Genomic DNA, 22,886 nt, shown 5'->3' on the forward strand with positions numbered 1-22,886 from the left:
CTTTATTATTTATAGAGTAACCCCCAAACGTTTGCAGATTTATTATTCCGCCCCCTGCAATGTCATGTGGGCCAATACATCATCAGACATCATCATCATACTGTACTTAGCGAGCTACTCAAGCCCACACTGTACTCGAGACCACACTTGACATTTTCCCAAAATTGTGACATTTCTAGTTATTTGTGTCATATCCAATCATATGGGTATACAACAGCACAGTCAAACTGATTTGAGTAATAGCCTACCGTAATCAAATATGTTACTGAAAGTCAGTTAAGCCTATAACGCTACTATTTCCTCTTTGGTATTTGTGATTATTCCCTCTCTGATGGCAAATGTCTGCATACACTAGTCCATGCAATATTTTAAAATATCCTGCAGTCCTGATTGTTTCGTCATCCGGTTTAGTATAGCATTGATCAGTGTTGTAAGTATTGCATCTTTGGACATTTCACTTGTTTATCCTGTATTCTTTGTGAGTTCTCTCTCCTGATTGTATGAAATTGCTGTCCCGGGGGAGCCCCCGGGGAGCGCTCGAGACACCGCAGTGAGACACTCCAGTGCGGGCACACAGCACACCCGGGGCACAGCGCACCAGTGCACTGAATAAAGTATAAACGACCAAGTGCGTTAAGTGCGAATTTGGAAGTTGCTCAGTGGCTTTTTGAAGCACCTGTGGAACTATAAGTCTGCCGGAAGTATCTGTGCTCTGTTGGCTCGATAGAATTGGTTGGCTCCTAATGTGTAACCCTCGCGCTGTTCTTGTGGTACCTATACGTCGAGTCACCTCACGCGTTCACAAAGCAAAGACCCAGCGGCATGCTCTCTTGCTCATGTATTTTGCATGCCTGCAGTTCCAGATCTGACCACTAGGGCTCGGGGCCAGGCACTCTGGGGGCTTGGTGTTAATGCTACTGTTTGTTTACAAGTGTGAGAGATGGCCAGCTTAGCATACTTGCTGCTACGTGGCTTATGTTTTCAGATACATATTTTAGCGTGCTGATTAAGTTTTAAATGAGTAATACACTGTCTGGATGTCATCTTGAATGAGATTAAAAACGGAGTAGTTCAGTAATCAAAATCAGTTGTTCAGTGTTTGGAGAAACAGTGCTATGGGAATCAAACAGGTGAATGAAATCAACATTCATTTATGGACTTTTGATATAAAAATACACAAAAATGGAAAATGTCCCATTGTTTTGCCATCTATTGTTAGGTATGGCCATGACCACGATATGCTCTAAAAGTGTGAAAAACTTACTTATTTTCCATTTCACTATAGCCTACTCTAAACCATAAATACACTGGTCTTATAATTTACTTAACCAGATCCAATAAATAACACTTCTATTAAACACAGCCTATATATACAGGCCCTAAAATGATTCACTATAGCAACTAGAAATCCACCAGGATAATAGCATTTGTGATGTTTGGGCAACATGTGTATAAAGTAAAGGTGCGTTCAGACTTGGATGGTTAGAGCGGCGCGATTACATACAAAGTCAATGCAAAGACGAGAATTGTGTAAACGGGTGCGGCGCAACCTGCCGCAGTATACAAACGGGACGAAGCGAGGCGAATTTATACATTCAGATCTGAACGCAATATGAAAAATCAAACAGATCTCTGTTGAACACGTGACTATAGAGATAGTGTATGTATACCGATTTGCATGATGTATGGATTGGATATTGGATAAAATCTGTGCAAGTAATAACCCTAACCCAAGGAAATGTGTTTTGCAAAAATCGGCCTCATAGTGCCGCTAACAGGCAGATGCGAAAAATGTAGGGCAAAGGTTTTTCCTTGGCCTCTAGGGAGTGTGCATAAAAGTTTGTAGGCTACACAGTTCGGTGCAGTTATAGGTAAAACAGGAATTGGCCTGTTATAGCGCCACCATGAGGCTGATTTGAAAATGTTTAAGTGGTACAGTATATCTTCCTCTGCCTAGTGGGAATGTGCGTGCATAATTGCACGGAAATGGCACACTGTGTTAAGATTGGAGGCATTTTGTTCAAAACTGACCAATCCTGCAAACTTTGGAAGGCAATGGGGATGAAATATTGGGAAGCGGCCGTTGTGGAAAAATTGGGCCAGAGGTTCATCGTTGGCGTCCAGGGAGTGTGTGTGCACAGCGTGGCATCGGCCGGGCCAACGGTGTCGGGGATTAGCTATACACAGACACACACACAGACACACATGCACACATGCACATGCACACACACACACACACACACACACACACACACACACACACACACACACACACACACACACACACACACACACACACAAGGTCACACCGACGGAGTGCAACGTAATAAACATACAAACATGTCTCTCCCCATGCCTTCAGCCTGGTGGAGACAATAAATGTCAGTTAATTCTTGTTGTGACAAATCAAGACAATAAATACAATGTTTTGGGCAGATCAAATAATTAGAAAGAAGAAAAAAAGGCAGGGACAGGGTACACTTTTTGTTTTGTTTTTGTTCTTACTATAATTATTTTATCGGCCAAAATTGTGTTTATTGGGGAATTATTTCCTGGGCCCTCGCTAGGACAAGGGCCCTCGTTCTGAAAGGGGGCGCGACTGCGATGCTCTATACTCCCAGACAGACACGTGCAATGACCGTCATGAGTCTGACGTAGCAGTCTGGCTGGCTGATGTGTTGATGCTTGGAAGTTGCAGTGTCCCAATGCAATACCCGTCCGTAACACAACCCTAGCTGATTCCTTCCCCAACAAACGCAAGCGTGAGATGCGGCTACATTCCAGGTCAGATTGATGTTACATAATTCATCACTAGACTCTGCAGAGTAGTCAGAGCAGCAGTCCTTGTCGTCGTGAGCCTTAATATTCTGCCACGTCTGCTCTTGCTTGCCCCTGTCATAATTCGTTTTCAGCATAACGAACGAAACCACCGCAACGCGTCGTCCAAATTAGGCTGACAAAAAATGTCAAACGCCCCCCGTTCTTTTTCTTTTTACAAATGAATAAGCTCAACATAATAAGCAGGTCACAGAAGGCTTTTTCTGCTTGCTCTTGCTGCAGTGCAGCCTTGATTTGCGCTTCATCCGTATGACGGTGTCGAGCGCCAGAAAACAGCAGACCTGCAAGACCACAGCGCGTCGCCTCCGCGACGCGCGGTGGTCTTGCAGGTCTGCTGTTTTCTGGCGCTCGACACCGTCGTACGGACGGCTACAAAAACTCAAGCAGCGGCGGATGGTGCGCCGGTTCTGTCTCCTCTCCTCCGCTGGTATAATTTGCAGACGCTGGGGGTGTGGTTTACTGACATCAGCACTGCCGCTTACTACAGTGGTTCAGCTGGGGCTGACTGTCTGGTGGAGCCAGCCAGCCACGCATCTATTTTGATGGGCTTGTATGGACTGTCTGGGCTCGGTCTCGGGGAATTGATATAGCGTGTATTGAGTGGAAGACTGGTACCGGTCAGTGGATACAGTTTGCGCGCTCGTCGGCCACTGTTGGGAACGGTGAGTTTGCTGCTCCGTATTTGTGTCTGGCTGGATAGTGGGGCAGACTAGTGCAGTCGAGTTGTCGGCCAGACTAGACTGCGCTCTGAAGTTCTTATTCGCCTAGTCACGATTTGTAATGTATGTATAGACTCTGTTTGTGTTGCTTCCACTTATAGCAGGATATCTGGTATATATGCACATGAACTTTTTAGATACACTGTATTTCTTCTGATTTATATAGGTATTTAAACTGATTTTAGTTATATTATAGTCACATATTCAGTGACTATTATTTTTACCTCAGTTAATGTTTTTGACAATAATATCAAAACATGTATAGGCTACTAACAACTAAAGCTAATGGGAACAGAAATTACAATACTATGGTAACAAAAACAATGCTGCATGGTAATAACATTGCAACTTTATTGAAGTTTTCAGGTCACCTACATCTGTCTGGGTTGGGACATGTGAAACAGAGAAGACTGCAGGAGAGAAAGAGAGCTGCAGAGGATTGCACACAGGGGCGCGCTGAAAAAGAAGCCAAATTCTGCACTGCAGTGGATTTACTCAGGTGTGTGTGTTGTACCTGAGGACAACAGACCCCGTAGCCTGCTTTATTCCCACTGGGCTCCACACACAGGACACTGCAACATCCCTGCAGAACCTCAGGGCATCATCTACAGGTCACCGTGTCCTAGAATAGCCAACTGTGCCACCCTCCTTTTGCAGCCCTCCCTCCCCACCACCACCCACTCTCACCCCTCCTTTTCTCTTCCCAGTAAGGCACAGCCTGGTGGATTGTCTGTCTGCCTTGCTGCTGCCCAGTCTGCCCATGCGGAGACACAAAGCACTCAGGCCTCTGACTGGAAAGCTGTGATCGACTGGCAGACTGTTAACATCGGCTAAGATTGCTAGACGTGTGACCAAAACAGGGACTGAAAAGTGCTGACGCAGAGTCGCAGACCCACCGACTGGCCAATATTATAAGAGCTATAGGTTTCATAAAGTTTCATTGTAACTGGAGGAATTTATTTCTGGTGCTGTTTTAACCACCTTGGACTGAAAAGAAAGTGGACTTTGGTCTCCAGAAAGGTTTCCAGAATTCAGGTGCGGAATTCCACCTCAGGGATACCATTTTTACGAGCTTATTTTTTTACAGCGTCATCCAAGTCACTGCGACACAGCAACTCTCAGGCAGCATCCAAGGTTTTCCCAGGATTAGATGTGGAGCTCCAGTTCCACCTCAGGGATTTTAACAGATATTTTTATTCTCCAAGCCTTTTTATTTGCTTTATTTGTAATTTTCATACTGAGCAACTGAAGTCAATTGGACACAGCACATTTCAGGCACCATTTGTGTCTTGGCTTTGTAACCCTCCCGAGTCCCACCCCCCATGAACTTGTGTTACCATGGCGTCTGACAGCTTTCAGTACCGGGCAGTCTTTGAGTACAAGCGAGAGCGCGGTGATGACATCAGTCTCCAGCCAGGTGACCTCCTCACCGTACCCTGGGCCTCTCTGGTGGCTGCAGCAGGAGTGGACTACCAGGAGGGCGATGAGCGAACCCCCAAAGGCTGGCTGCATGGCACCAATGAGAGGACCAAGGAGAAGGGAGACTTCCCAGGGACCTTTGTGGAGTACGTGGGGGTGATGAAACCGGTCCCACCTGCTGCCAAGCCCTGGCACAGGCCAATGCCCCCAACACCCGCAGGGGCACAGAATGCTGTGGGGCCCCAGCTTGCTGCCTCAGGTGAGTGCCATTCACCCCTCTAGCCTGGGCTCCACCGACCACTATATTTTCTAACACACAATGTTTATTTGAAGGTTTTAATATCTCAGACTAAAGATGAGAACCTAGCTGGGATATATACGGTGAAGGTGTATAGGTCTACCTAATTATTTTACTTGGCTAGAGAAGATTCCACATAGCTTCCTGGTTGGGCTCAGAGTTTGTGTCCCAAAGCTGGGATAAACTCAAACCCAATCTCAGAAAGGTAATTTGCTAATTGTCTCCACCAGGCCGAAGGCATGGGGAGAGAGTATGTTTTGCACTCTGTCCGTGTGTACAGCTAATCTCCGGCGCGGTTGGCCCGGTCGACCGCGCCACCAGGAGGCTTTCCTACTAAATAGGCTGAGGAATATATCTCACCCTTTTCACATTGGCCTGTTATAGCGCCACCAACAGGTGGATTTTTGCAAAACACATTTTTGGAACAAAATGCCACACTTCATCATCATCCAATTGCCATCCAAGGCGTAAGAAGAAATGGCACCCTTTTCACATTGGCCTATTATAGCGCCACCAGGAGGCCACAACCTGACCTGTCCTGGTGGAGACCTGTGCCCCAAGGGGCACTTTATCTAGTTTATTTTACAATGACATTTTTTCAGGACCTGTTAACAGGCTAGAGTGGTCCTGACTGGGTCAACCCATGTGAAGATTGAACATGTGTTCCATGCTTATTGAACAGCGTTATGTTGTCATGGGGTCTGGAAGTGTGTAATTCCCTTACTGCTATCCTGCCAGAGTTAAGACCAAGTCATTAAGGCATACAGATATATGAGTTGTGCTGCAGTGGAAAATAAAAGCTGCATGTTTACGGTGTTAGTACAGATTGTGTTCTTCACTCCAGTCTGCAGCTCGAGCTCTTGAGTGGAGGAAGGGCCGTTGTGGCGATCAATGGCCATATTTCTCCGACATGCGCCACGCTTCTCAGAAACGTTGCCACAGTTTGTGGCCTACAGGCCTATCGACTAAGTGTCCATTCTGTCCAATCCACTAAGCTCCTGAATACCTGGAACACCTTGCCTTAACCACTTGCTAGGGTTCCTAGCATCCATATTCTGGGGGGGGACATTCACCAAATATAACAGGTCGACAATTATTGGCGAAGAGAGAGAAGTATAGAGGGTTAATATTCCAATGTGGACTGGTGTCTTAGTGATATAATCTAGTCGTGGTGATGTTTGCATTAATGATTGTGCAAGTGCATGTGTCTGCAATGCATATGCCTTGCAGACACATGCACTGGACTTTTGTTGATGTTTTATTCAGGAGCCTGTGGAACGGATGGTCACAGCAACGAGGTTGAAAGGGATTTGTGTAATGCAGACCGAAATGAAACCAGCATTGCGAAATAGAAATGGCCCACTTAAAAAGCTATTCTCAACTCTGCAGGCTTTTGTTAGTGTTGTTTACTAGTACAAAAGGGTGGTCAGATCTGTTCTATCCCTGTGTATGTCTAGTGTGAGGGCTATATTGTGCTCTAGTCAACGTAGCTGTTTTTGTGTCTGTTCATTTGCTAAATGGGTCAGACAGACAGCAATGTACGTGTTCCCTTCCTCTGCATCCCTTGGCAGCTCTCTGCTCTCTCTTAATTGTCTGGCATATTCATCTCTTGTTTGTGAGTGCAGTAGAGTAGAGCCCGACCGATATATCGGTTTGGCCAATATATCGGTCATTATTTTACTTTCTTTTTTCAATTATTTTTTTGTTGATATTTTTGGGGAGCCTTTCTGCCTTTATTTTTGATAGTACAGTAGAGAGAGACAGGAAACAGAGTAGAGAGTCGGGGAGTGACGCCACCGGGTTCAGGATTCGAACATCAACATCAGCACTTATCTACAGTAGCTGTATGTGTCTTTATTTTGAACCTTTTCAAGAATAAAAAAAATAGCAGATCTACAAACTCACAATGCATAGAGTTGTGACGCGTTGTTGAGTGGGATGCACACGCAGATTAGACACACCAACGGACCGACATGAGCAAGCAGCGGTCGAACATGCTTGCGGTTAGGGTTAAATTAGGGTTTGAGGTAGGTTGTCGGTCTAATGACTAAAGCCTGTACTCGTTGTGAGCTTGTAGATTGGTTATTATTTCTGAATAGGTCCTGTGGTTAAATAAATGTGTGTATTCTATATCTACTTGTTGTCAAATAAACTTTCCACGTCTTTCATATTGATTTCAAAATATCAAAAAACATGTATTTGGTGGTCTAGCATCCTCCAAAATCAGGCTCTGCATCGGAACACAAAAATCTGGCATCTATTCATCCCTTTTTTGTGAGTCCAGGACTGGGGGCATCTTATATATATATATATATATATATATATATATATATATATATACAGTATATACCCTGTCCCTGCGTCCACTGCTGGTACAGGACAAGACTCCTAGTCATACCATGTGTATGCAACCTCTCTCTGTTCCTCTGTCCATCCCCTTGCTTCTTGTAGCTGTACAAGGCTGCATTTGTCCTGAATAATTGATTGGCTGGCGCACTGGCTGCCTGACATGCCACATTCCTGCTCTCACAAATCACCCCAGTGGTGTAGCAGTAGCACAGGGCAGCACACTGGGCCCTGCTGAGGGAACGCTAACTGATCTGCAAACTCCATCACTGCTGACAAGCAGGCACGCCCTGTTCTGTTTCCCTCTGAGTACATTGCTTCTTTGGCAAGCACGTTCCTGAGGGTGTATTGATTCAGTTTTCTGAGAACAGGAGTGATCTTGGATCACTGGGGAAGTCAAATAATTGTATACTCTATGCAGTACACTACTTCAGTATAGCAGTATAGCCTTCATCAACTTCACCAACAGCAACCTTAAAACAAAGTGTGTGCAATGATGAGTGTTTCAAAGAATAAAGTAATTCAGATTCTCTCGGTGTGCTACATATTCCCCTTGACACTTTTTGCCTCCACCTGTCTTCGTCCACCTGTCTTCTCTTATCGCCAAGGTACTATATGAGGGGCGGGTGTGGGGGGTGGCGGGGCTGAGGTCAGGTAAGCGTAATTTAAGTTGGTGGAGTTCCTTTGAAGTGTCTGCTTTGACAGAGCGCAGCATGCTCAAAGACAGACAGAGGAACAGCACAAGGAATTATTCATTTGACATGCAGTGTCCTCACATCTTCTTCACCAAGCTCCCTGTGTGTCTCTGTCCCCTGAAAGCCTCTGCCGCCTCCATGATCAACACTTTTTATTCATTCTGACCTTCTGTTCCATCTCATCATGTCATATCATGTCAGCGTATATTCTGCGAAAAAATAGCAGATCGACACTACGTGTTGCAACATGAGGCATTGTTGGCTTGTAAATATATCTGGTGAATAGATTTTGTGAAGAGGAAAAAAAAGAGGGCACTCTAACTAAGTATAGACCCCTGGGAGACCCTGGACAATGAAGTATACTTGTACGCCAGGGTTTAAGACAAGTGGCTAAGTCTCTGTGGTTCTCTAATCTCTACTAGTTCTTCAGATTAGTTTAGGCAACCCTAATGGTTCTATATCTCCCTTTGACAACCAAATGAAGTTTCCCAATGAATGCAAGCCAAAGAACCACTTTCCTTTACATCACAAGCCATACTAAACTCACACACACACACACATGCACACGTGCACACATATGGTGCTGCGATTAAATCGTCTGCGCTACCTAATAGTCCTGACATCGCCAGTAATCAGCAATCAGTGCAGAGTTCTGTCCAAGACCTTCTGATTGCAAACACTCCCCCATTCCCCAACCTGATGCCTCAGCCCTCCCTTCAGGGGAGTTGTTCTCATGTGCCATGCAACATTAATTATGACAGCAGGCTAATCAATCCCTGATGGGAATGGGAACCTCACCGTCTACCTACTATAGGTATGGGGGAGATGGAGGGAGGAGCTAGGAGGCTAAGCTAATCAGAGTCCATTGTGAACTTAATAGGGTAATCACACACAACATACTGCTGGGCCACGATAAGCCAGCTAGCTTGTTTTATCTGTAGCGGCGCCCTCGCTGACTTTGTTGCGTTTCCCTTTGATGTAAATGAGGGAAGCAATTAGATGCAGCGACAGAGGACTCACACATCCCTTGATCATTCTGGACAGGGGCATTAATTGAAAGAGTTCGGCCGGCTAGGTGGCAATTCCCTGGCGTGACAGAGCCACGGTGTGATGCACGAGATTGCCCGACGGACGTGGGTTACCTTGAAATAGCCATGAGGTGGAACTTGCAGTGTGAGCACGGTCGCCATTGAAAACCGCAAAGGCCTTGGATGTTAGCAAGCACTGAGGCTTTAACACCTGAGTGTTTCCCTCGCGTCGTCCCAAGCCATATATAGAACCATTTTACACAATGGGGCCAGTGTGCGCAGGTGATTTGGTGGTCTTTTTCTGTACAGATGTAACCTTGAAAAGTCTGGTGTGGTCCCTGAGGGTGTGTGTGTGTGTGTGTGTGTGTGTGTGTGTGTGTGTGTGTGTGTGTGTGTGTGTGTGTGTGTGTGTGTGTGTGTGTGTGTGTGTGTGTGTGTGTGTGTGTGTGTGTGTGTGTGTGTGTGTGTGTGTGTGTGTGTGTGTGTGTGTGTGTGTGTGTGTGTGTGTGTGTGTGTGTGTGTGTGTGTGTGTGTGTGTGTGCACGCGTGCGCATGCGTGAGAGAGAGAGCCAGGAATAAAGTCAGACCACACAAGCAGAACTGCCCTATCACCTTCTGATGCTCTCTATCTGGTTTCCTCGCATGGCACACAGTCTATGCACTGTTACTGTACTGTACACTCTGCAGAATGTCAGCCAGTGTTCCATCTCGGCGCGGCTCCGCCGCCTCTCGGCCTCCTCCTCTCAATCTTACCCCCTCTCTGTCTCCTTCGTCCTACCCCGTTGTTGGTGTAGGGACAACACGTGCGCACGCACGCACGCACGCACGCACGCACGCACGCACGCACGCACGCACGCACGCACGCACGCACGCACACACACACACAAACAAACACACAAACACACACAATTAGCTGAATATGCTGCCCTTGACCTACAGTGTAACGTAAATACATGGTGGTATTCCACAGAGCCAGGGGTGATTAGATGGGTTCCTTTGATCTCCCATTCCCTTCCCCACGGATTGCTTGTCATGTCTGCTGCCTGACCTATTTAGTTCACAGTGAGAGATCCTCTTCTCCTCTACAAATGAGCACTAAACAACCACGCGTCCCTCTTTATAATGGGATATGGTAGCAAATAGTATCTCATCACACTCAGGCAGACCCCCACCCCAACCCACCCACCCACCCACCCAGGAGATGCACATGCACATGCATGCAACGTGCACTTCTCAAACAGTGGCGATCGAAAGCAATTGGACTTTTTAATTGAGCACCAGCAGGTGTCTCTTTGTCTTGTTGCATTGCAAAGGTGTGTGTGTGTGTGTGTGTGTGTGTGTGTGTGTGTGTGTGTGTGTGCGTGTGTGTGTGTGTGTGTGTGTGTGTGTGTGTGTGTGTGTGTGTGTGTGTGTGTGTGTGTGTGTGTGTGTGTGTGTGTGTGTGTGTGTGTGTGTGTGTGTGTGTGTGTGTGTGTGTGTGTGTGTGTGTGTATTCTTGAGGAGTACACGGCATAGTGCTCGCAACCCATCAATGTTATTGCGTGCATGATGAAAAGGTGTTATGCTGTTACTAATGACTCTGAGATCACAGACGACAGAAGGAAACGGAGAGAGCGAGAGAGAAAGAGACAGACAGACCAGGACGCGTGAGAGCTGCAGGGAGAAACACTAATTGTTATTTGTGTGTGTAACGTGTGTGTGTGTGTGTGTGTGCGTGTGTGTGTGCGTGCGTGCGTGCGTGCGTGCGTGCGTGCGTGCGTGCGTGTGTGCGTGTGTGCGTGCGTGCGTGCGTGCGTGCGTTCGTGTGCGCGCGTGCGTGCATGCGTGTGTGCGTGCTCATGCCCAGCAGCAGGGTGACAGCCTGTGATCAGTTGTGTGATGGGCCCCTGGGCAGGGGATCGATCGTGCGCAGCAGTGGCCTAACGAGGGGGCCCGAGCTTAATTGCCTCATTTGTTGGTTTTATATTTAGCTTAGCCGCAGCTAGCATGTTAGCTCTTTGTTTAGGCTCTTAATGGGTCAGATGCAGCTCCCTGCTCTGCCTTTGCCTATTGTGTAAAATTGGAGGCTGAAAGGAGAGAGAGCGAGAGATAGAGAGAGAGAGAGAGAGAGAGAACGTGGGAGTGAGAGGGTAATTATATGGGAACCCTGTCATTCTATAGAGACATCCTGGTGAAGAAGAGTTGATGCGCTGCCGCTGTAGATGTTTTCTATACCTCAATGTCACTGATGAAGCCCGATGGGGAGGTGGAGATATCTGTCTTTGTGCAGCTGTGAGCGTACCTGTCTCTCTTTCTCTTAACAACCTGCTCTCTACCTGTCTAACAACTCTTACCTGTCTAACAGCCTGCTCTCTACCTGTCTAACAACCTGCTTTCTACCTGTCTAACAACCTGCTCTCTGCCTGTCTAACAACCTGCTCTCTACCTGTCTAACAACTCTTACCTGTCTAACAGTCTGCTCTCTACCTGTCTAACAACTCTTACCTGTCTAACAACCTGCTCTCTGCCTGTCTAACAACTCTTACCTGTCTAACAGTCTGCTCTCTACCTGTCTAACAACCTGCTCTCTGCCTGTCTAACAACTCTTACCTGTCTAACACCCTGCTCTCTGCCTGTCTAACAACTCTTACCTGTCTAACAGTCTGCTCTCTACCTGTCTCTCCTAACAACCTGCTCTCTACCTGTCTAACAACTCTTACCTGTCTAACAACCTGTCTAACAACTCTTACCTGTCTAACAGTCTGCTCCAGTACCTGTCTAACAACCTGCTCTCTACCTGTCTCTCCTAACAACCTGCATGCTCTCTACCTGTCTAACAACCTGCTCTCTACAGTACCTGTCTAACAACCTGCTCTCTTACATGTCTCTTCCTGCTCTAACTCTCAATGACTTCTTGACAGTAGGCTACAGTATGTCTTCATACATCATCTCATTCTTCTTGACAGTAGGCTACAGTATGTCTTCATACATCATCTCATTCTCAACAAATGGCACATCTCCCACCCAATCACGCCGGCCAATCACAACTTGTGTCCTCATTTTTGTCTTCAATGTTTTTGTTTACACAGTATTTGTGTATACACAAACACTCAAAGCTGGGCATGGGAGGGGCTAGCGCCGCTTAAAAAAAACAAACAAAAATATATATTTTATTTTGGCATCTGCCGCTTGAATTAAACTGACTTGATTGATTGACATCAAAAGGGCCTGTCAGCTCAAACCCACAATGTAATATAATATGTTGTTTTCGAGAGTGTTGCTGTGATGTGCAAAAACGTCGACTCGGTAGCATTACAAATTAAATACAAAAAACTCTACCTATTCCATTTCTCCCCCTCTATTTCCCATTCCAAGTGCATTTGTCTTATATGTAACGCCAGCTTCGCTATTCCAAAGCCCCTTCACGTACATATTTAAACTATTTTCAGCAATGCAATGGTTTAATATTTCTTTCGGTGGGTAGATCCTGTTGAGCTGGTCATTTTGAAAGTAGCTAAGTAAAAAAAAGTGTGGGCACCCCTGATTTATATGAATTACAGCTGTATTACAATGGGCTTTGGAGGTGTTTATTCTACCATTATTTTATGCTGGGAGGCAACTCAAGTCTACACAGTAAAATCTTGAGTTTTAATTGAGTTGGTTACAAATGAATAAATGAACAACACAGAGGATTTTACAGTTAGTCTTTCTATTAATATCCATGCAAAGTTTGTTGTGTGTGTGTGTTGTCCCTCTGCTGCATTGGAACTGCGTCAGTGACATTCTGTGGTTTAGGCCCAACCATGTTCACAGTAGAATCCTGAGTGTAAAAAAGGACCCGTAGCTCTCGGAGTTAAATGAACACTGAGGATTTTACTGTTTACCCTTCCCCCTCCTTGTTTTGTTGACTGTGTGTGTGTGTGTGCGTGTGTGCGTGTGTGCGTGTGCGCGTGTGCGTGTGTGTGCGTGTGTGCGTGTGTGTGTGTGTGCGCGACGCGTGTGTGTGTGTGTGTGTGCGTGTGCGCGTGCGTGTGCGTGCGCGCGCATGTACGTGTGTTGTTTTCCTTCTAGAGGACATGTGTCATCCATGTGGAAATGTGGAGCTTTGGCAGAACATTCCTTGGCTGCATTTGCTTTCCTTTCTCTGCTTTCGTTTCTCTTCTGCTTGTTCCTTCTCTCTCTCTCTCTCTCTCTCTCTCTCTCTCTCTCTCTCTCTCTCTCTCTCTCTCTCTCTCTCTCTCCTCCCTTGCTTTGTCTGGCTTCCTCTAGCTTATTGCACATGCATGCACGTGCTCGTGCACACACACACACACACACATGCACACCAAGCCTCTGCCCTACTTACATTTAAAGTCAGGTCCGCAGTGCAGCAGCACAGTGCGTCTGGCCAGCCGTCGCCCACATTTCCAGCCTGCAGACGACGCAGAGTATACAGTACGTGGCCTGGAGGTTGTGGCCGCATGCACAGGCAATTAGGAGACCCCTAACGAACGTCTTAACGAGCCGCCGCAGAGCAAGCAGTCAGCAGCAATTTCCCCTTGTTAATTTAACTCCATCGTGAGCGTTGCACATTTATGCGTTGCCAGTTCATTGCCATTAGCCTTTCAATGAAAACATGACACCACACAGGAGAATTGCAAATAGTATAACCTTTAAGGTTATTCTGGTGGAGTGGAGATATAATAATGTTGAAATGGATTGCGGAACCTACTGCACCTTGCTGTCCTCGATAAAGAATGTGTAAGATGAACGGGGAGAATAAAACATAAATATTGGAGGAATGAGTTTTGCGTTTCCTGTTGCCATGACTAGATTTCTAGATTATTGCATTTGGCCAGCGTGCGTCATGGGAGCTGTGGAGGAAAGCAGGTTGGCACATCAATAACTTTTCCCACGATACAGCGTGGGTTTCCATGCTAATGTCTTTAATCTCTGAAGTATTATTGTTTGTATAGGTGAGATTTATCGCCCCTGTTTTGAAAGTCAATTACTGGGGGCCAGAAAAGCGTGCGTGTTAAATTGATGAATAGGCCAGCGCCCAGGTTCTATGGGGGAAATATGGGGGGAAAGGACCAGGTGATAAAAATATACACGGGGAGTAACAAATAACATGGCAAGTAGCCATGAATAAAACAAGAGGGAAGAAGGAGCACAATATAATCCTGGGGGACTGTGAGGGATGTGGCGTTCTGATTCGGATCTTGCAACGGCGTTGGGAAATTCTTTGATGTTCTATACTGGAGTCCCACACATTAGTCTGTCAGAGACGGAGAATTCACACTATAGCCCAGAGTTAAGTCTTTAAATAGGGCTACGTGGGAGTTGGCGCACATGTCTGCATCCCTGAGAGTATTGAGTCACAGTTTTAGCAGCACGATTCGGCATGGGGGGGTGCATGCCGCATTGCACTGTACCTACAGATAAGGACTGGGCGGGGGGGAGGAGACAAGGGGTGAGACCTACTGTAAAGCCTGATTTACTGGTATATTTAACCACATGCACCCTAGCATCCCTAATCCTGTACTGGGCATGTCATAACAGGCGAACATTTGCAGAAATTAACAGATCTACAAGCTCGCAACACATTGCGGTGCGGCGCGTTTGCTGAGCTTGTAGATCATCTGCTTTCGGCGATCCAGAGTATGAAGTGGGCATTAATCAAGCAGGTTTTAGGTGTGTTGAGTGGTCAGCTCAGCTAAAATGCCCGTAATGGGAGTGAGCGGCTTGCAATGGGCTTATTGAGGCAGAGATACGTGGGCGAGGGAGTGCTCCCGCGCAGGCCTTGTCAATAAAACCTGGCTTTTATTTTACTGGCTGCTTAATTGGCCCTGGAATCACCGCACTGAGCCAAGCAGAATCTCCTCCGCAAGCCTGTGGGCTTTACTTTGTCAACAAACGTGCATCCACTCATGCTTTATTGATTTCCATTGCCAAAATGGATGTTATGATTGGCTTTAGGACACAAAAATGAAAAATAAAAAGATTCCTACCAATACTCTATGCAGCTGCAGTCTAAGTGGCGCTGCATGTGGTTGTTCTTGAGTCACAATTGATTTAGAACGGAGGTATAGGGAAGTCAAGACTTCATTTCTGGTTTAATACTGTATGGGTTTCTCTCATCTAGTTACAGTGGGAAAATGCTTTTAGTGATATATTGCCACATGGGCTGGCTCCCTCACCTTGCCTGTGTGTTTGTGTTTATCTGTTTGTGCGTTTGCGTGCGGGCATCTAGTGCTGTATTGCTTATTTTATTTGTGTGTGTGCGTGTGCGTGTGCGTGTGCGTGTGTGTGTGTGTGTGTGTGTGTGCGTGTGCGTGTGCGTGAAGGGGAGTTACTGGAAGTGTGCTTTTCCGGGCCTGTACGTGTTTTCCCGTGAATCCCAAGCTGGCAGTGTTATAAACCCAGACCTTTCACCAGGAGAGCTTCAGACTGTAAATCTGGGCTCTCCTGGATACGTGTGCAGTGGCTCGGGACTAGGTTTTATGTTTAAAAGGCACATGCGAGTGAAAGAAATCCTCTCAACCCGGAGAAATCTGCTTTCTTTCCTGTATCCTCCCTTTTCTTGGGGCTGTTTATGGGCACCTATAAAATGACACGTTTTTATGCCCCGGATTTTACAGCCTAACTCCTCCTGTGTGCATTTTAATGCCCTCTGAAGTCTCCATACCCTGGCGTGTAGTCATTTGACCAGTTTAATTTCTGCAATCGCCGGCACAGTAAAAATAATTTATCAGCTCTTTTGTCTTGGAGCTGTCCTGAGGCGTTAATCTGTTATGGGGGTTTGAGGCATTACTCGTGATGTAGCTGCATGTTACGGCACTGTTTACTTTGATGACCAATTGCTTTAGGGTCTGTTAGGGCATACCGATTCTGGGCTGATACTGACGTTTAAAATAATTATCTGACTGATAGCCAATTCTGATACCATGTTTTCCCCCCCCCATTGCTATGAAATCTTCATTACAACAAAATGACTGTTTTAAAGTATGTCAGCCCTTTGAATGAGCACAAATTCAATCACTGTGTGAAACAGCCCTTTTAACCTTCTTTCACATGCAAGATTATTTTAATGAAAAATGACTGCCTTTTTAGCTATGCAACTATCTAAAAACATCGGCCCCCGCCATCAGTAAATGTTATCTATGGTAGTCAACAAGGTGAATATCTGCTGATACTGCTGTACACTGTACTGTACATCCCTAAATTGACCATATTTAACAAATAGAAAGCTTGCGTTTTCTTAGGAAATGTGATTTTTATTTCTTTTTGTAAATGCACACGTTGTTATGGTTTTCATCTCACAGTTTAATAGGCCTAACAATTTACTTCGGACATCATTTTTCAGTGCTTCCACAGCACTGCCACTTAAAGTGATTTTATAGGCTGGAATGTGCAGCAGTTCCATAGCTGGCAATACATAAACAAAACATTGTGAACTGTGCTGGGCTACAAAACAATGTAAGTAGATGTTTAGCATTTTTGTTTCAGCCATTTAACCACATGAACCCTAGTGCTTGTATTCTGGGACGAACATCTAGCAAAAATAGATCTACTGTACAGTGACACATCGTCAAAGACATGGTGTGCGGGAAAAAAATAAGCGCCTGAGTATAGACCCCCACTAGTCCACTAGTGCTTAAACTAGTTTGTCTTCTTTTTTTTCTTTTTTTCGTAAAGTAATATTTTCCTTATTTTACTTTACATTTAAGTCAATTAGAACATTGATTTAGAACAGGTTCTCAAAAATAGCAGATATACAATGTCACAGTGTATCACCTCGTGCCGCACTGCAATCTATACATCATCTGCTATTTCTGAACATTCTAGAAAAATCTTGAAAGTGTTTGAAAAATGTAGAATCATTTAGATTTATTTCTTCTGAGGGGGGTCCTGGCAAAAAACATTTTGAAATGGAGCCTGCGGCCCAAAATATATACATTTTGGTGGTCCTTGGCACTAAAATGTGTAGAATCTGCCTCAGATCTTAATGGGTGTGTCCCTGCCACTATACTCGGCAGGGACTTTGTCCTGTTTGTCAGAACCTTTGCTCTACTCATCTACAGTATGGTCTCCCAACATTCTCCCATACAGTACTGTGCATGAGAGAGCTTCAGCCAGAGAGCGGGCAGGGCTAAAAGTGATTAATTGGCCAGTAAAAGTAATATAGAGGGGCAGATTTAGAGGGATTAGGGCCCACTTACTGTGAGGACGGATATATGGTGGAGCTTTGCTGGGCTTGACTTTTCCTTACATTTTCTTCTCCCCCCTAAACCCACTAATGACACACGCATGCACGCAGCACGCACGCACGCACACACGCACGCACACACGCACGCACGCACGCACGCACGCACGCACGCACGCATGCACGCATCCACGCACGCATCCATATATCTCAGGCACAAGCAGGACATGGTGCCGTCTCCATGAAACCCCCTGGTCTCAATAGAGCAGTTGTGTTGGCATTGGGGCAAATGAGCAGGAGATACAGCTTGGCACCAGTGGCACTGTGTGTGTGTGTGTGTGTGTGTGTGTGTGTGTGTGTGTGTGTGTGTGTGTGTGTGTGTGTGTGTGTGTGTGTGTGTGTGTGTGTGTGTGTGTGTGTGTGTGTGTGTGTGTGTGTGTGTGTGTGTGTGTGTGTGTGTGTGTGTGTGTGTGTGTCTTTCTTTGTGGGAGACGGGGAGACGACGTAGAGAGACGAGCTAGTGAAGTCGCTTGGGGTTATGTGGTGCCAACTGTTAGGGATTTTGAGGAGAAAAGAGCCTCTGTTAAGCTAAGGCTATGTGGGGATAGAGGCTAAATCTGACACACACACGTGCACACACACACACGCATGCACACTCACATGCAAGCACGCACGTGCACAGTCGCACACACGCTCACGCACACATTGCCACTCACAGGCAGCTCATTGAGCAAGTCTTTCCAAACGCCTCTCTTCTTGGCGCTGGTATTCAAATGTTACATACAAAATACAGAGGATGAAAAATATGGACCATTACGGTCGACTTTTTTAAATTTGTGCAAGAGTACGCCTATTTGTCAGTGTCACTTCAGCTTCCCATGTCTGTCTGCACAATTACATGCGGGCCAGTTCAGATAGTCATTTGAAGTGCGGCTGCCTGCCTTGCCGAGGGAACCCTATACGAGAACCTTCACTGTCGAGCGTAAAGAGCACGGAGGGAGAAAGAGGCTGTTTACATGTAGATGTCAGTTCCCCACATTGTGAATATGGGGAGATGGGCCTCAGCTTAATCTCCAGTCTCGGGGCGCAGGCAACAAGGTTTTGACAGGGCATTTCTTCAATTAGGCTGCCGTGCGCTGATGTAGAATCACCCCCTATCATATATATATATAGATCCACCCCCCTTTCTCCCTATAGGACCGAGCTTTTTTTTTTACGACTAGAGCAATTTCGATTGTTAATTATGTGGAGAAGATTTCCTTGCTGTGCACATCCAGCCCCGTAGAAAAGGAAAAACCAGGTCAGCGTTTCTACTGTGCCAGCAGTTTGTTCCGTCCTGCCAGTGCCGTCCGTGCCCACAGGTTAAACAGCAAGCCTTCAACACTGTCACCTGGCTGCTTTCATCTTCCCAGGGAAAAAAAGAGAAAAACCTGCACAAAATGAATGATACCTCAGCAAATACAGTATACACACACACACACACACACACACACACACACACACACACACACACACACACACACACACACACACACACACACACACAGACACACAGTACGGGCAGCTTCCTTGTTGACACAGGTGCTGTTTCTCCCTCATACTCTCTCTTGTCTCTTTACCCCCCCTCCTCCCCCCCCCCCCACCCTTCAGCCAGCTTCTCCCATTTCCAAGGCACACTCACCTCAATTTATATCTTCCCTCCAAACATTTATCTCCGGGAACCCTGGGAGATCGAGCGCCGCACGAGAAAGTATTCCAAGTGTTTTCCGAGAGCCCTGTCATCCAATATGATGTGAGGACACTGCCACACGGGCAGTGTTTGCTTACGCTGGAGGACACACTTTGACATGGCAACCCCACGCTGTGGTGGTGTTTGCGGAGGAGGTTTGGGTTAAGCACACAGGTCTCAGTGTACACAATGTGTCCGAGGGACGTCACGGCACACTATTGCTGCAGGCTGGAGCAGACCAGGGCCTTTGTTTGAACACTGTGTCCACACATCACCCAGGAGGAATATGTGGCCCAAGGGGATCTGATTCTTCTGCACAGCCAAATCCTGAGTGTCAAAGGTGCAGTCCGTAACTTATTTTAATGAATAATACATCATTTTAACCACATGGACCCTAGCGTCGCCATGCTGCGGCGAATGCTTTCGTCAAGAAATTGCAGATTTACAAGTTCACAATGCGCGGGAGCTTGTAGATCAACTATATTCGAGGAAGAGTTAAAGAGGGGAACCAAGTGTACCATAGATCCCTGGGGGGGATCGGCCGATAGCAATACTGATACCGATCTTGTGCGTGAGGGGAAATGTTCCAAATGATTATGTTAAAACTGTTCCTGTGTGTGTGGGGAGTAAGGGGAGAATGTTTAGGCCTGTCACAAAGATGATATAATATACTATCTTATTGACATTTATACCACTTAAATGGTATAAAGTTCGGTTTCTCCAGATCGGGTAAATTGCCGATCATCGACACGGATCGAGTCATTTTGAGTGAAAACCGGCCGATCACCGATACAAACTGTAATAATAATAATATAGCGCCTTTCAAGAAGCCCAAGGACGCTTTACAATACAGAAAAATAAAGAACAAACTAATTGCCAAAAGCCTGAGTGAACAAATGTCTCTTAAGTGCAGACTTAAGAGACTACAGTCCAATGTAGGCGTCTGCCGAATATCTTAGGGGAGAGAGTTCCAGAGGGCAGGGGCTGCCACATAGAAGGCTCTATCGCAGAGGGTCCGCTTTTTTGCGTGACGGATAGTGAGGAGCTCCATGTCCAAGGACCTCAGGTTCCGCTCAGGGGTGTAGTCCTTGCTGAGGTCTGACAGATGCCGTGTGTCTAGGCCATAACTGTATGGTAAAGAGCTAGAGTAGTGCGTGGTTCTCAACCCCAGAGGTCCCCACATGATTTTTTTGGGGGTCCCGAGATGACAGTGAAGTGACCTTTTTAATACCTAAAATAAAGCCAAGAAAAAGACCTGCATCATTACTGCATCAAAACAAAAGTAATCAAAAACTACAGTATAATACAAAAACTGGTCAAACATTGGCCAAATTGTCAAATAATATAAGAAAGAGGCAACATTTTTTCACAATAACCTGTGTTGCAAGGCCTTGTGAGCATGTAAATCTATTTTCACAATATGTATCTGTGTAACCGAGTCAAACTAAATTTAATTACCCAACTCCTACATTCAAAGTGCTTATCAGGGTGGGGTTCGCCCAAATGGACGGTCCATTTTGTTACATTTGAAAAATGTGTACACTCTCAGAGTTACAAATTGAGAAATGAGGATTTTACTGCGTATGGTGGTGCAGCTGTGACTAGTAAAACTATGATTCGTCATATTTTCCAAATGCTTTGTGAACTGCTAACCGTTTGATACTTTCCATCGGCAGAGGATCAGATTGCTTGCCATATCATCCACGATCTAGAAGTAGATAGAATTTTTATAGCCTACATCAAAATGGCCCACTATAAAACACTATAAAAGATGAGGAACTGGGGGGGCGCTGGTCGCTGACCGGTTAGTGCATTGACCACATAATTGCACAGTCCTTGGCTCTAGTCTGTTCCGGCTGGGGACCTGGCTGGATTCCATGACAGCCCCTGCCCTCAGCTTCTTGTGCGTTTACTTTGTTCCTTATAAGTAAAGCAGAAATGCATTGCCCCCGCAAACCCCATCCCCTCAAAATATCACAAACATTAATTTTGGAGATCCCAGGTGAAATCTAGTCTCTTTTATTTCAAAAACAACACATGGCTAATCTTGTCATTTTGAGACACACGGAATGACCCAAAAGCTCTTCTTTGGATCCATTATGTTCAGTAGGGGACATAACGGCTAGGATCCATTATGTTCAGGAGGGGACATAACGGCTAGGATCCACTATGTTCAGTAGGGGACATAACGGCTAGGATCCATTATGTTCAGGAGGGGACATAACGGCTAGGATCCATTATGTTCAGGAGGGGACATAACGGCTATAGGATCCATTATGTTCAGGAGGGGACATAACGGCTAGGATCCATTATGTTCAGGAGGGGACATAACGGCTAGGATCCACTATGTTCAGGAGGGGACATAACGGCTATAGGATCCACTATGTTCAGTAGGGGACATAACGGCTAGGATCCATTATGTTCAGTAGGGGACATAACGGCTAGGATCCATTATGTTCAGGAGGGGACATAACGACTAGGATCCATTCTGTTCAGGAGGGGACATAACGGCTAGGATCCATTATGTTCAGTAGGGGACATAACGGCTATAGGATCCATTATGTTCAGGAGGGGACATAACGGCTAGGATCCATTATGTTCAGTAGGGGACATAACGGCTATAGGATCCATTATGTTCAGGAGGGGACATAACGGCTATAGGATCCATTATGTTCAGTAGGGGACATAACGGCTATAGGATCCATTATGTTCAGGAGGGGACATAATGGCTAGGATCCATTATGTTCAGTAGGGGACATAACGGCTATAGGATCCATTATGTTCAGTAGGGGACATAACGGCTAGGATCCATTATGTTCAGTAGGGGACATAACGGCTATAGGATCCATTATGTTCAGTAGGGGACATAACGGCTATAGGATCCATTATGGTCAGTAGGGGACATAACGGCTATAGGATCCATTATGTTCAGGAGGGGACATAACGGCTAGGATCCATTGTGTTCAGGAGGGGACATAACGGCTAGGATCCATTATGTTCAGTAGGGGACATAACGGCTATAGGATCCATTATGTTCAGGAGGGGACATAACGGCTAGGATCCATTATGTTCAGGAGGGGACATAACGGCTATAGGATCCATTATGTTCAGGAGGGGACATAACGACTAGGATCCATTCTGTTCAGGAGGGGACATAACGGCTAGGATCCATTATGTTCAGTAGGGGACATAACGGCTATAGGATCCATTATGTTCAGGAGGGGACATAACGGCTAGGATCCATTATGTTCAGGAGGGGACATAACGGCTAGGATCCATTATGTTCAGTAGGGGACATAACGGCTAGGATCCATTATGTTCAGGAGGGGACATAACGGCTAGGGTCCATTATGTTCAGTAGGGGACATAACGGCTATAGGATCCATTATGTTCAGTAGGGGACATAACGGCTAGGATCCATTATGTTCAGTAGGGGACATAACGGCTAGGATCCATTATGTTCAGGAGGGGACATAACGACTAGGATCCATTATGTTCAGTAGGGGACATAACGGCTAGGATCCATTATGTTCAGTAGGGGACATAACGGCTAGGATCCATTATGTTCAGGAGGGGACATAACGGCTAGGATCCATTATGTTCAGTAGGGGACATAACGGCTAGGATCCATTATGTTCAGTAGGGGACAT

The 22,886-nt window shown here is 46.0% G+C and overlaps 1 protein-coding gene across 2 annotated transcripts in view; it reads left to right on the forward strand.

Moving 5' to 3' along the window:
• The first annotated feature begins 3,380 nt into the window (after window positions 1–3,380).
• The window catches only part of pik3r3b (phosphoinositide-3-kinase, regulatory subunit 3b (gamma)), a 254,079-nt gene continuing 234,573 nt past the window's right edge, over window positions 3,381–22,886 (forward strand). Inside the window, exons 1-2 of one of the 2 annotated variants that reach the window (XM_079506006.1) lie at window positions 3,381–3,500; window positions 3,917–5,235. In XM_079506006.1, coding sequence (XP_079362132.1) covers window positions 4,896–5,235 — 340 coding nt within the window. In that variant the 5' untranslated portion in view covers window positions 3,381–3,500; window positions 3,917–4,895. The remainder of the gene's footprint in view (window positions 3,501–3,916; window positions 5,236–22,886) is intronic. The other variant, XM_079506007.1, reaches the window with a different exon arrangement.

This window comes from Electrona antarctica, assembly GCF_951216825.1.
Source record: "Electrona antarctica genome assembly, chromosome: 7".
Lineage (NCBI taxonomy): Eukaryota > Metazoa > Chordata > Actinopteri > Myctophiformes > Myctophidae > Electrona > Electrona antarctica.